The following is a 12,881-nucleotide window of genomic DNA, read 5'->3' on the forward strand; positions in this document are numbered from 1 at the left end:
AAAAAAAAAAAAAAAAAAAAAAAATGCAGTAACAAACCCCATTACTATGTGAACCTAAAAAACATTAATTACAAGGCAAAATCAAATAAAATCAGTGTGTGGGCACCCTCTAGTCTTGTCCTACTAGTAGGTGATAACCAAATGTCTGCACATGAATGGAATGGTTGGGGCTCTCTCCCACCAGGCAGGGACCTCGCCTTCTGTATTGCTTCCTTCTCACGTGGGCACAATTCTCCACACCCGCCCTCCCAGCCCCCTAGAACCATCTGTCTATACATTCCCTTATTTCCCACCCTCATCCCCAACAGCTGAGAAAGCAGATCTTAGCCTCCTGCTGGGGCACCAGAGGGAGAGAGGTCAGATCAGGCATACTTAAGCTCCTGGGCGATGGCTGCGATCTGCTCCACGCGGTCCTGGTGGGCAGCCAGGTCACTCTCAAAGGCCTCGTGCTTCTTGAGCAGGGCCTTGATCTCGGACAGGGTGGCTGTCTCATAATCCTTCTGTCGCAGCATGGCTTCTTTGCCTGGGGTCAGAGAGTGGGTTGGGGGGGACATGGGTGAGCAGGAGCCAGGCAAGAATGTTTGGTCTAGTCATCCAACTCTTGAGCCCAGAGGCTCTGCTGGTCAGGGTATTTCCCCTGGAGGTGTTCACTGTGCAGCAATCTACAGAGTGGACGTGCAGCAAGAATATCCAGTTATGGGGAGGGGCTGGAAAGACCACGGTCTCCACAGAGGATTTCCAGGCCGTTTAAACTACTAGTATATATGAAGGTTACACAGGAATATGTAGAAATGCACGAAGCCAGACATTCACTTTCTAACATCAGGAAACACAGCAATATATGCTCTATAGAATAACCAGGAAAAAGCAAAATGCCAAGCACTCCATCAGTACCCAGGGTTAGAATGTCCCTGGTCCTACAGGTGAATCCTGAGGGCCCTGCAGGGATCCCCTTTCCCAGACATTCTCAGTGTAGTCAGTGATCTGCATCCTCTGCTGCTCACATCCACTGGTGGCTACAGAGACTTCCGGGACCATCAGTAATGTCCCAGCCTAGGGCAAGGGCAGCTCTTGTATTTTTGAGCCTGTTCTCAGAAGAGGAAGGCAGGGATGAAAAATGACTCCCTAAAAAGCTCCCAGGCTGCCTCAGGAAGGACCCTCTCAGGGCAGGGCAAACTTAGCCTTGCTTACAAGTAACGTCCTCTGTGCCTGGGCCACCACAGGATGTCCGGACCTTCTAAGAGCTGTGTCCAACAGTAAAGCATTTCTTTTCTGGTATTGAATTCCCTCACTCCCCTTTAAAATCATAACACAGTAAGTTTAAGTTTAATTTACAAATAAACTCATTTATCTATTTCTATATAAATTATGTTTTCTGCCTTCAAACTACTTAGCAGCATACACTATCAGAATTCCTGCTTTGGCTTCATGATCTTCCCGAGTACAGTGGTCCTTTAAGATCTGTAGGGGACTCATTTGGTACCCCTAAGGATACTAAAATCCCAATATGCTCAAATCCCTTATATAAAATGGCACAGTATATGCATACAATCTCCATATATTCTCCCCTATACTTTAAACCACTCAGGTTGCTTACAGGATATATAGCTAGCTGTTCATCCATATTCTTCAGGGAATTATGACAAGGACACGTAAGCTCAACACAGACAGAATTCCTTTTTTGGTCTTAGTATTTTGCTTCAAAGTTGGTTGAGTCCAGAGACTCATAACTCATGGATGTGAATATTTACGTGGCCAGATGCCTCCAACCGAGCTTCACACTGCTCTGTGGGGCACCACACTCAACCCCACCCAAGCTTTTCCTGTGGTAGATATCATCGCAGACACCCCTGTGCACACACAGTTTCCTCCCTGGTTAGGGTTAACTCCTTAGTCTCAAGAAATGAATTCTGGTTGGGTGTGGTGGTACAGGCCTTTAATCCCAGTACTAGGAGGCAGAGGTAGCTGGATCTCTGAGTTCCAGGACAGCCTGGTCTTTACTTGTGAGTTCTAGGTCAGCCAAGGCTACATGATGAAATTGTTTCAAATCAAAACAAAAATAAAGTAAAACAAAACAAAACAAAAAAAATACGAATGGGTGAGTCAGGGCCATCTCCACCACTTCTGCCCAGTCTGTACCTGTATGTGTACTTAGTTATATGGGATCCACTTAGCTGGGGGGTTTCTTACCAAGGCAGGCCACTCCCAGATGACTATAAAATCCTATCCTCCCTGTTTACTTCCAGCCCAAGACCAAAGGAACATGACCCAGGGCTGAATAAAGCATTCTTATGGCACCAGTGATCATTGGCAGAAGTCATTCCACATTCTACGCAGCGGTTCTTCACCTTAATGCTGCAACCCTTTAATACAGTTCCTCATGCTGTGGTGACCCCCCAACCATAAAGTTATTTTTTGTTGCTACTTCATAACCGTAGTTTTGTTACTGTTATGAATCATAAATTATCTGTGTTTTCTGATGGTCTTAGGCAACTCCTGTGAAAGGGATGTTCGACCAACCCCCAAAGGGGTCGAGACCCATGGGTTGAGAACAACTGCTCTAACCCACGCCAGCTCTTGAGGAAAAGACCCATCCTGTATGACTATCCCTATTCAGTTAACCTTGATGACTAAGCAGACACCAGATGCCAGCCTAGACAACTACATAGGAGGGACATTAACATCTACATGTCAGAGATTTGGAAACAGACAGATTGACCATGCTTCTCAGGGACAGTATCAGGACTGAGAGCCACTCTGAAGGACTTGGAAAAAAATCAGTGGTGATGAAGCGAACAAGGAAAAAGTAATGCTCTTTCTCTCACAAAACTGCTCTCAGTGATTCTTCTTAGCAGGCCTGCAACCTTGCCGTTTAACCCTTACAGTCCTAGGAGGTCTACTAATGTCCCCATTTTACAAACTCAGAAACTAAAATGACCGAGGTTAGTGAACTTGTCTACTGCCAGAGAACTCTGCAGAGACAGATTAAGATGCCACCAACAAAAGCTAAAGAAAGGAGTCATAGCTGATAGCTGTCTGGGTGGGAGTCGGAGGTGGGAGCTGGCTCTGCCTCACCATCTGTCCAGGCTTCATGGATGGAGGCCTTCTGCCGGAACTTCTCTGCCAGGTGGTCCAACCTCTCTAGCCTCCGGATCTCATTCAGCAGCCACTCCTCGTAGCCCTTCTCAGCCTGTTCTAGGCAGCCCCAGGCATTGTTGATATCCTGTAGAGACAGGAGGCACAGGCTCAGAAAACCCAGAGAGGCTGCAGCCTTCTAGAAAGAGACGCTTCCAGATCTTAGCACTGGTGCATACCACAGTCATCTGCCCCAACTCGTTTCTAGCTCCTTTTAGCATTTCTCTGACTCTTATTAGGGAGTGGAGTCTGAATCCACATGAGCCATCCAGCTATGGAACCCCCCTGCACTGATCAGCTTCCAAAGGGATCCTGGCTAGTCTCAGAGGTCCAAGAACAAGTCAAAGGACCAGACCAGTTAAGAATGAAGCAATCTGACACACTAGATCCAAGATATGCATCGTCCTATTAAGCTAAGGATCCCAGATTCTGGACTTTAGGCTCTGGAGAGTAGCTTGGAGGAGAGAATCAGCCATGACCACGGGAAGAAAGAGATGCATATGCCCTTTGCATAAGGCACCCAGCCGGAACAGCTAGAGCACAGCCAGTTAGAGCACCATCCTCCTGGCCATATAGCAGGCATTCGCCCCCCCCCATCAGAGGCACTCCCCCTATTTCTCAAGAGTACTTGTTAGCTCACAGTGACTTAACAACCCCAAAGTATCTGGTTAAGCCCATACAGGCCTATTTTCTCTGTGCAAGACCACCTTGCTCCTGCTTCCTCCCACTTGGCCTGTCCTCTCTAGTCCTGCTCAGTATGTCTGGGTTTTGTTTGTTCGGTTTTTGTTGTTATTGTTACTCGTTTGAAGGGATAAAAGGTTTGATGACTTTGTCCTGTATTCTCCTGGCTCATAAAATCCTGGGGAAGGATAAAGAGGAAGGGATGACAAAAAGACAAAAGGGGACATAATGGAGGAGTACTCATGATGAGGAAGGGATGACAAAAAGACAAAAGGGGACATAATGGAGGAGTACTCATGATACAGAAAATTGGGGTTTCCTTTTTTTGTTTTCCAGATAAGGCCTAGCTATATATATAGCCTGGGTTGGTCTTAAGTTTGCTGTGATCTTCCTGCCTCGGTCTCCCAAGAGCTGAGATTATAAGACATGTGTCCCAATCAACTTGTTATAGGTGTTTTTGTTTGAAAGAATCTTATATAAAGCATGCTTTAAGAGTCATTTAAAATTATATTTATACATAAGGATTAAAACTGGACTTGGTGCACAGGCCTGAAATCCTAGCTACTTGGACAGCCAAGGCAGGAGAATCCTAAGTCAAGGTCTTCATGGGCTACAGGGTAAGTCTTAGGCCAGCTTGGATGAGTTAACAAGACCTTATCTCACAGTAAAAAATAAAATAGGGGCTGGTGATGCAGCCTTGTATCAGAGCACTTGCCTAACATTCATGAGGATCTGGGTTACTGGGATCACAAAATAATAATAGTAGTAATAATAATACTTTTTAATATTTTACTTAAATTAATTTTTATTTAAGATAACAAAAGTAGATTTATTTTGCTTTGTTGTTGCTGTTGTTATTTTATTTTGAAAGTACTCAAGGTTATATGAAATTAAAAATTAACATTATAGCTTGGTTCAGTATGACCAGATATTCTGTTTGAAACTTAATTTTTTAAGGTGTAGGGAAGCTTGGAATACTCAGCGGTTGAGATGGATAAACCTAGAACAGTTGGAGGAGAAAGTGGCTATCCCTTGTGCCTGGGCTCACGCCTATGTGGTAAAGTGTAAGAAACATGGAATAGGTTTGTAGGTAGAAGAAAACCCACCTCCAAACAGTGGGGGGATGGAGGCGGCCCGGCAGGCCCCAGACTTGCCCCTGGAACTCACCGAGACCATCCTGCCCTCAGAGGGCATGAAGGCAGGCCTGTTGCTGAGCCGCAGCTTGGTCTGCAGCGTGTTGAAGTTGATCTCTAGCTGGCACTTCTCCTGCACCTTGGGCGGCTTGTGCAGGCGTCGATAGTCTCGGAAGTCCTCCAGCTTCTGCTGCATGGCGTGCATGGTGTTCTCGGGCACCCGGTTCTCCAGCCAAGGGATGGTGCGTCGGATCCACTCCAGCAGCTACGGTGGCCGGACAGAGGAAAGGAACAGGGTAAGGATGTGCAAAGGTCAGCTTGCCCTTCTTCCGCATGCCTTTCCCTCCCAGAAGAGGGCTGGCAAAAAGTATCTCTTGACGGCATGCTCCCTTCCAACCAGCTACCTACGAAGACCTTACCATGCCATGCAGCAAGGCTCCTGGGTGCTTCCTCCAAGTTGACCAGGAGATGGTCAACTCAGAGCCCACACCCCTCATCTTCTCGGCCCCGATATCGGAAGAATCAAAGAACCAGAGGCTGCTTTAAAAGCAAGGAGACCTGAGCTTAAATCTAGCCAGGTCTCAGTTTCTTCATCTACACCAAGCAGGGGTGTGAGAGAACGGGAACCTCTGGGCCCAAAGGAGGAGGCTAGCTTCTGGGACAGCCTAGATTTCTATCCTGGAGCCACAGTGAGGGTGAGGAAGAAGATCCAGGATGGATGATGACAGGAAGCATATGGAACACCTGCACAATGCCAGGCATGACCCACAAAGTGACTCACAGGAATAACCACAGAAATACTTCATGGTCAAGTGCTACGATCACCCCCACACCGTGGAGGAGGCAGCCAAGGATCTGCCAGGTCACGCAGCTTGCTGCAGTGACTGGCTGGAGCAGTGATGCAGGCATTAAAGCCTGAGCAACTGGCTCTCACTCAGCTGGAGGGCAAAGACACCGAAAGGCCAGGGGAGCGGTTCAAAGGGCTAGATTCTGTCACGGAAGAAGCAAGCAGCACTTTAACCCGAATGACAGCAGATCAGCTGATTAACTCCTTCCCATCCTGTCCCTGCTGGCCGGACTACTAAGCACTAAGTACTGCTAAGTACCAAGTCTGAGACAGTCCTGAGCCCTCCCAGGTGCATGCCTTCTAAGTACCTGGCATAACCCTGTACTATCTAGTTCAGGAAAAACTTCCCATGGGGCAGTTTACCATGCTGCAAATGCCTCTAAGATCCCAGGGCTCAACTCCCATTCAGTAAGTGAAAGAAAAAGCAAGAGCCGGAGAGGTGAAGGCATTTCCCAGGCCCACTGTAGCCCAGAGACCATCTCCTCCGTGTTCACTTCTGCTCTTCCAGGGGCCCAGAACCAAGCTGCCCTATGTTAACTGTGACTGGATCACACATTACACCAGCCTGGGACTGTGTCCACAGATGACAATACAGGTACAGGTCCTGGGAGCTTCACTCTCTCAGGGTGTAATACAAGGCCTTGCTGGGGCCAGGGTAGAAGAACACAGGGGTACCCACATCACTGGCCAGCTTCTCATAGTCTTCCATAAGCTGTTCGTTCTCTTGATTGACGGCCAACACTTTGCAGATGCGATTGGCTGCTGTTTCCGCCTGGAAACAAGATAGAGAAAGTCATGACCAGCTGGCCCCAGCAGTGGGGATATCTGGACACATCTTTGCCAACAAACCCCTTCTACCCTGCTATTCCATGAGGTTTGAAGGAAGCCCCTGAGGCTCTGAGTCATATCCCTCCACTGTCTTCTGCATCAGCATCTCTTTGCCAGCCCTGGACAAGGGCTGAATTCCATCATGCATGCTGGGAAGAAATTAATCAAGTAACTGAGGCATTCAAAATCTCAGGCCAGGTGGAAAAACGAAGAAGAAACTCATGCCCAGCCCGGAATTCCAGGAATTGTAGGACTTGGGATCTTGAGCTGGATTTGATGGGATCTTGAAGACAGCCTGAGGAGAAAGTGCTGGCTAATACTTTCTCAGGGTTCCTGAAGAGTCTCTGAAGACTCCTAGCTCGAGAAAAGCCAATGTTGTGGCAGTGCCCAGAGGCTAAGATGTAAGGCTCAACCCAGCACTGGTGGGTTGAGGAAAGCCTAGGAAACCCAGCGCAGATCCTGATGACTCAGCTAAGATCACACCATGCACCACACCCAGCGCAGATCCTGATGATTCAGCTAAGATCTCACCATGCACCACAACAGACCAGAGATCATCCTCAGCATTGAAAAGAACAAGGGATGGAAAGGTAACCAACCACAAGGCCTATCCTCATGGAGACTCGGCCTCTGGTGGCTGGAAAAGATGCTCTGTATCCAACAGCAGCAGGGACCCTGTGCTCCAAATCCACCTCAATTGTTTTGGGATTTGTTTGTTTGCTTTTTGAGATAGCATCTTATCATGTAACCCTGGCTATCCTGGAACTCAACTCTTGTAGACCAGGCTGGCCCCAAATTCATAGAGATCTGCCTGCCTCTGCCTCCCAAGTGCTGGGTGTAAAGGTATTTGCTACCACCCTTTGCCCACTTGAGTGGTTTTGAAGTCGAGTTGCTTCCTTATACATATGCCAACCATACACTTTGATTTTCAAAGCTCTTTGGGGATCACGGGGTAGAGAGGAAATGGTTTAGGGGAGAGAAGACAAATGCCTATGAGGGGCAGATATGAACCCTGAGACACATGACCTACAGATAATAAAGGAGACCTGGTGTAAGAGAAAAAGCAGCAAACCTAAATCTGGTTGGTGAACAAAAAGACCTTCTGTTACCACAAAATGAGACGGAGTGTGAAGAACTTCCCGAGAACCGGAAGGCTTTTTCCAAGGAGAGTTTTTCAAAGAGGAAATGCCAACTAAATCCCATGCCTTGTGGGTGAGTGTTCTGGGACACATAGGGGATGGGACAGAGCAAAAGTGTCCTAAAGCTCTCTCAAGGGAAACGCCAAGAGACTATCTTACAGTGTGGGAACTGGAATGGCTGGGACTCCATGACGAGAACGTGGGAGTGGGCAGAGGGGGATCTAAGAGTCGTCTGGATAGGGACTCTGATACTCCCCGCTCTCATGGAAGCAAGGTCTCTTCTGTCATTATCCCTGCCCTTAACTCAACCCTGTCCTGGAGATGGCATAGCCCCTTGTCATACAGATGTCCTGCTTGTCATCCTTCTTGAGAACCACCGAGTGACTGTGAATTACCTGAGGCACTGAGGAAACCGGAGCTTCCCAGGAGCCTGCCCTAAGAGGCAGGATCCACAAAGAATGCAGACTTATAGCCATTAAGTCAGTATGCTCCATGAAGCTGGCTGAGGAGATAATCTGCCTGGAGTTGCCAAAACTACTTCTACTGAAGTCAGGGCAGAGGGCCGCAGGCAACCAGGAGGTAGTACAGCTGCAGGCGCTGCCATTAACAAGTCATGGGTAGACCCCCATTGTAGATAAACAGGCTGGCCTCACACCCCAGAGTACAGGGATTACTGGTGTGCAGCACTACACTAGCTTGCTGCTATAGTTTCTAATGTAAACAAATCTCGCCTTCCAAACGTGCTGTCTTCCAGATGCTGACCCTGAAATCCAGGGCTCAACAGCCATAAACTTCTACTTGTTTGCCAAGTTGGTAGGCTGTTGTAGGGTCTAAGTTTGCACCTTTTTTGGCTCTCCTAGAACTTGCGCTATAGACTAGGCTGGCATGGAATTCAGAGATCCACCTGCCCCTGCCTCTCGAGTGCTGGAATTAAAGGTGTGCACCACCACTGCCTGACTAGAGTTTGCACAATTTGGAGAGCTATGCCCAGTAGGCTTTAAAGCTTTGCCATAGCCTGTGGACCACTCCACAGCCAAAGACAACTCCTTTGGATGAAATCTGGGGAAGACTTCCACTTGGGACTCCTGGAGGCTTTTTGCAAGGATCTAACTCTTTTACAAACAAAGCCTGCATCCTGGCCTACCCTTTTCAGGCCAGCCTCATCAGGAGAGAGAGCCTGAGGCCTCCACCAACTTGCCAGAAGGTCCTTCCTGCCTTTGGTGAAGACAAGCCAACAGAACACAAGAGTGTTTTCTTTATAAAGGACCCGTCTATGAACATCTGTGGGTCACCTTTGGGGACAGTAGTCCTCTGACCTTTGAGAAGCAGGTTCTTGGAAGACAGAGGCTGCCCTTCAGAACACCAGTTCTCCACTTCTTCGGCAACCCTGAATAAGCCTTCCAGGGGCATAGGTGACATATACTTTCGGGTGGCCCCCTTATGAAGAGAGGCTAGTCACTGACTACCAACCAACCTCAGTCAAAAAGGTGAGACAAGTCAGCCCAGCTGGCCCTGCGGCCCTCACTCACAGAACGAAGGGAATCAGGCTACAGATGGCCACAGCAGCCCTACAGCAGCCATCTCAAACATCTGGCTTCCCCTCCTCAGAGCTACAAGAAGGCCCTGGCATGGCAGGAGCGAGGAGTGGGGGAGGGCGCCAACTGCAGCATCGTGCATAAGCAACCCTGGCAAGGCTGCTGGAGTTCAGAAGCACCAGAGAGGGACTTGGCCCAGGAGAGGAAGGAAAAGGCCCTGGAAGAAAGGCAGAGATGGAAGCCACCTCAGAAGAAAACCCAGGCTGCCTTCTGACTTTGGGTTTTCTATGATGGAATGGGCTGTTCTAAAACCCATGCAAGAAGCAGGCTGCCCAAATCTTTCCAAATGACAGACTGCATGAGATAATATGCAAGCAAGCAATAGATGCTAATGAGCTGAGAAAATGCTCCAGAGGAGGGGGCTGGATGTGTATTTTCAAAGTCTTCGTGATGACCACTTTCAACCGTACTACACATTCAACCTAACATACAAATTCTTTTTTTTTATGCAGGGTTTCTCTATGTAGCCCTGGCTGTTCTAGAACTTGCTATGTACACCAGGTTGCTCTTGAGCTCACAGAGATCCACCTACCTCTCTGCTTCCCAAGTGTTGGGATGAAAGACATATATCACCACATCTGGCCACACAACATTCACTTTTCTAACATAACTGCTTTCAAAGCCATGAGCCATGGTTCTTAGAGTCTTAGCTAGCCGGTGCCAAACCTCCACCCTGATAATCAGAGTGCCAAGTGTCCTGAGACAGGTCCGTCTATAGAGAGGCTGTCATCAATTAAGGTGTTATAATCAAACACTCAAACTAGGCAAAGTGACATACCAGGGCTCCATCACCCACAGTTCGTATGACTGCTACAGGGATCTCCTTGTTGATGCTTGTAATAAATTTCCCTAATTCCAGCTTGAATTGCCTTTCCTTCCTCCCCTGTCTGCTACTAACTACTCCTGCCTAGTCTATCCCTTCCCCATGCCTAATCTACTACCCTTCCCCTGGGTTTGCTAAGCCCAGCAGATCATGGCTTCTAGCCCCAGAATGGAGCCTCTCCAAGACAAGCAGGCTTGGATGGGTTTAGGAACACACATCTGTCCCTCTACCTGTGCCTCTACTTCTCCAGAATTCCCCATTCAATAATGACCTGGCAATGCCAGCTTCCTCTCCTCTCACACCTCGAACCTTCTGCCTTAGCTGTTAGTAACTCTTTAGTGATGGTCTCTCCGTCCTTCCCTAGTGGTACCTGAGCCTTTTCCTGGGAGCACCTTATCTCAATGTAAGCCTCCAAGCTCCAAGCTCACAGAAAGCATCCCGTAGCCCCACAGCTGTCTCGTCCATACAGACCAGCTGCAGTGAAAGCCCTGCTCTGAGCACTGCCTCCTAGCTTTTCCACATAGCTTCTGTGAATGTGAATACTTTTTGCCCCTTAGAAGGTTTACACTAGTGGACGGAGTGGTGGATGGACAGGTGGATGGATGCAGGCAGCTCCACCTGTCCATAAACAACCAGAAACACTGGCATCGAATCAAGTCTTCCCGTTCAAAGAGCCAATTGTAGAAATATAGCTCTCAAGAGACTCCCAAGCACCAGCAACATAAACAAAACCTGGATGCTCTCCACCCATTCTTAAACCCGGGCAGGGAAGGAAAGCAAGGAATCAGAACCCAAACCAGCCTGCCAGACAGAAGTCGGTCCTCACTCAATGAGGGCAGTCTCTCAGCAGCTGTGTCCACCATATGCTTGCACGTCAATGTACACAGACTCTTACACATGGCTATTAGTGGGGATCTTCCTACGTCTTTTAAGTCTGATTAAGCAGGGAACAGTGTGGAGAGGAGGGTGGGCCATGGATATAGCTCTGGAAGGCGTTCGTCACGGTGACTAGCCACAGAGGGAGTCGAGACAAGAGTGTGAGATGCAGAAAGGCCCCTTCATCTCCTCACACCAGAGGTTTGCATCCCTCCACAGCCGATCTTCCTAGGCAGGTGCTGCGGGATAACTCTGGTTGAGGTCTCTGACTAGGAGACTGGAGAATCAAACAGGGCACCCCACACTCTGCCACACCGTCTGTGCTCCCATTCTGAGATACAGACAAAGCATGAAATGGCTGCAACAGGGATGAAGAAAGGGAAGCGAGCACAAAGGTGGAGGATTTCAGAGGGAAAGCCACACAAATCTCACACTCTCCCTACCACACACAGGAGATAGACACTTTTCTTACATGCCATGCATCTGTGCATGCACATGTACACACACCCAAATGCATACATACATATACACACCCCCTTCCTGAACATTATCATCAGCCAGGCCACAGAGAAGGCATCAAAGAGAAGCAAGGCCAGTGTCAGGAGGCATGAAGCCTTGGGCAGAATCCTTAAAGGCAAAGGGCCATAAAAAAAGAGGATCAGGAGAGTGGAACAGAGTGGAGAGGCTGTTTCAAGTCAGCCCGGCAGTGTACTCTATATGGTTAGCAGGCTGAGCAGAAACGCCCAACCAAGGCAAGCAGAGAGGCTGCTCATACCCTGGCTGAGAGGTGGGGGACAGGGTTCAGGAGAGGTCGGTGGGAGAGCAGCAGAGGTGGGGGGACAGAGGAAGACTTGGGAGGCCAGCAGGGAGGATCCCTCGGAAGTTGGAGTCTGGCCACTGAGGAACCACTGCAGGAAGGGCTGCATCCTCTGCAGTTAATAGAAAGGCAGGTCCAGGTACCCATCCACTGGGTACCAGGGATGCTGCCACCTCAGCTGGTTGTCTTTGGGCAATTTTTAGAGGTGCCTTTTCCTAAAGGTATTTCTATGAGAGGGAGAAAGAGAGAGGGAGAGAGAGAGAGAGAGGGAGAGAGAAAGAGAGGGAAGGAGAGAGAGAGGGAGGATGAGAGAGAGAGAGGAAGAGAGAGAGAGAGAGAGAGAGGCACACTGATTTGTTTAGAAGACATTTTTACTGCTGGACATGAAGCTTGGTGGTAGAATGCTTATCTAACAAGCACACAAGGCCCTGGGTTCAACCCCAGCACCAACATGAAGAGGAGAAAAAGCCAGATGGTGGAGGTGCAGGCCTTTAACCCCAGCACTTGGGAGGCAGAGGCAGGTGGATCTCTGTGAGTTCAAGGCCAGCCTGGTCTACACATTGAGTTCCAGAACAGCCAAGGCTATACAAAGAAACCCTGTCTTGAAAAACAGAAAACAAACAAAGCAAAAACAAAAACAAACCAACAAAAAGACCAATGGGGGAAAAAAGAAAGAAAGAAAAACAAGACAAGAAAAGAATAGCTTCACTATTCTCTGCAGGGTAGTTTTAGCTCCATAGTCTAGGGGCATCCAAGTGGTATTCTTATATTGTTTGCAACTATCCTTGAAAGGCCTGGCTGGCAAGTGACAGGCAGGACATCAGTGAGAAGGCAGAAGACTTCTCCTTGCCCTGGCTGCTGCCTAGATTGATGGCCTTGGTCAGGCATGAAGAAGAAAGGTTCAGAAGTGACAGGGATCATGGGTATTTAAGGGAATGGCTTAGGATTCAGGATCTGACAGCTTATCTGCCTTCCCCTCTGTGGGGGTCCACTATGCCCAGTGTTCA

The 12,881-nt window shown here is 48.5% G+C and overlaps 1 protein-coding gene across 4 annotated transcripts in view; it reads right to left on the reverse strand.

The window, feature by feature from the left end:
• Nucleotides 1-12,881, reverse strand: part of Actn1 (actinin alpha 1) — a 93,619-nt gene that overhangs the window by 11,568 nt on the left and 69,170 nt on the right. For all 4 annotated transcript variants that reach the window (XM_031357873.1, XM_031357871.1, XM_031357872.1 and 1 more), the window contains exons 9-12: nucleotides 6,476-6,568; nucleotides 4,984-5,214; nucleotides 3,076-3,223; nucleotides 373-523 (exon numbers count right to left, since the gene is read on the reverse strand). In XM_031357873.1, coding sequence (XP_031213733.1) covers nucleotides 373-523; nucleotides 3,076-3,223; nucleotides 4,984-5,214; nucleotides 6,476-6,568 — 623 coding nt within the window. The remainder of the gene's footprint in view (nucleotides 1-372; nucleotides 524-3,075; nucleotides 3,224-4,983; nucleotides 5,215-6,475; nucleotides 6,569-12,881) is intronic.

Source organism: Mastomys coucha, unplaced genomic scaffold, assembly GCF_008632895.1.
Source record: "Mastomys coucha isolate ucsf_1 unplaced genomic scaffold, UCSF_Mcou_1 pScaffold6, whole genome shotgun sequence".
NCBI classification, from domain to species: Eukaryota; Metazoa; Chordata; class Mammalia; order Rodentia; family Muridae; genus Mastomys; species Mastomys coucha.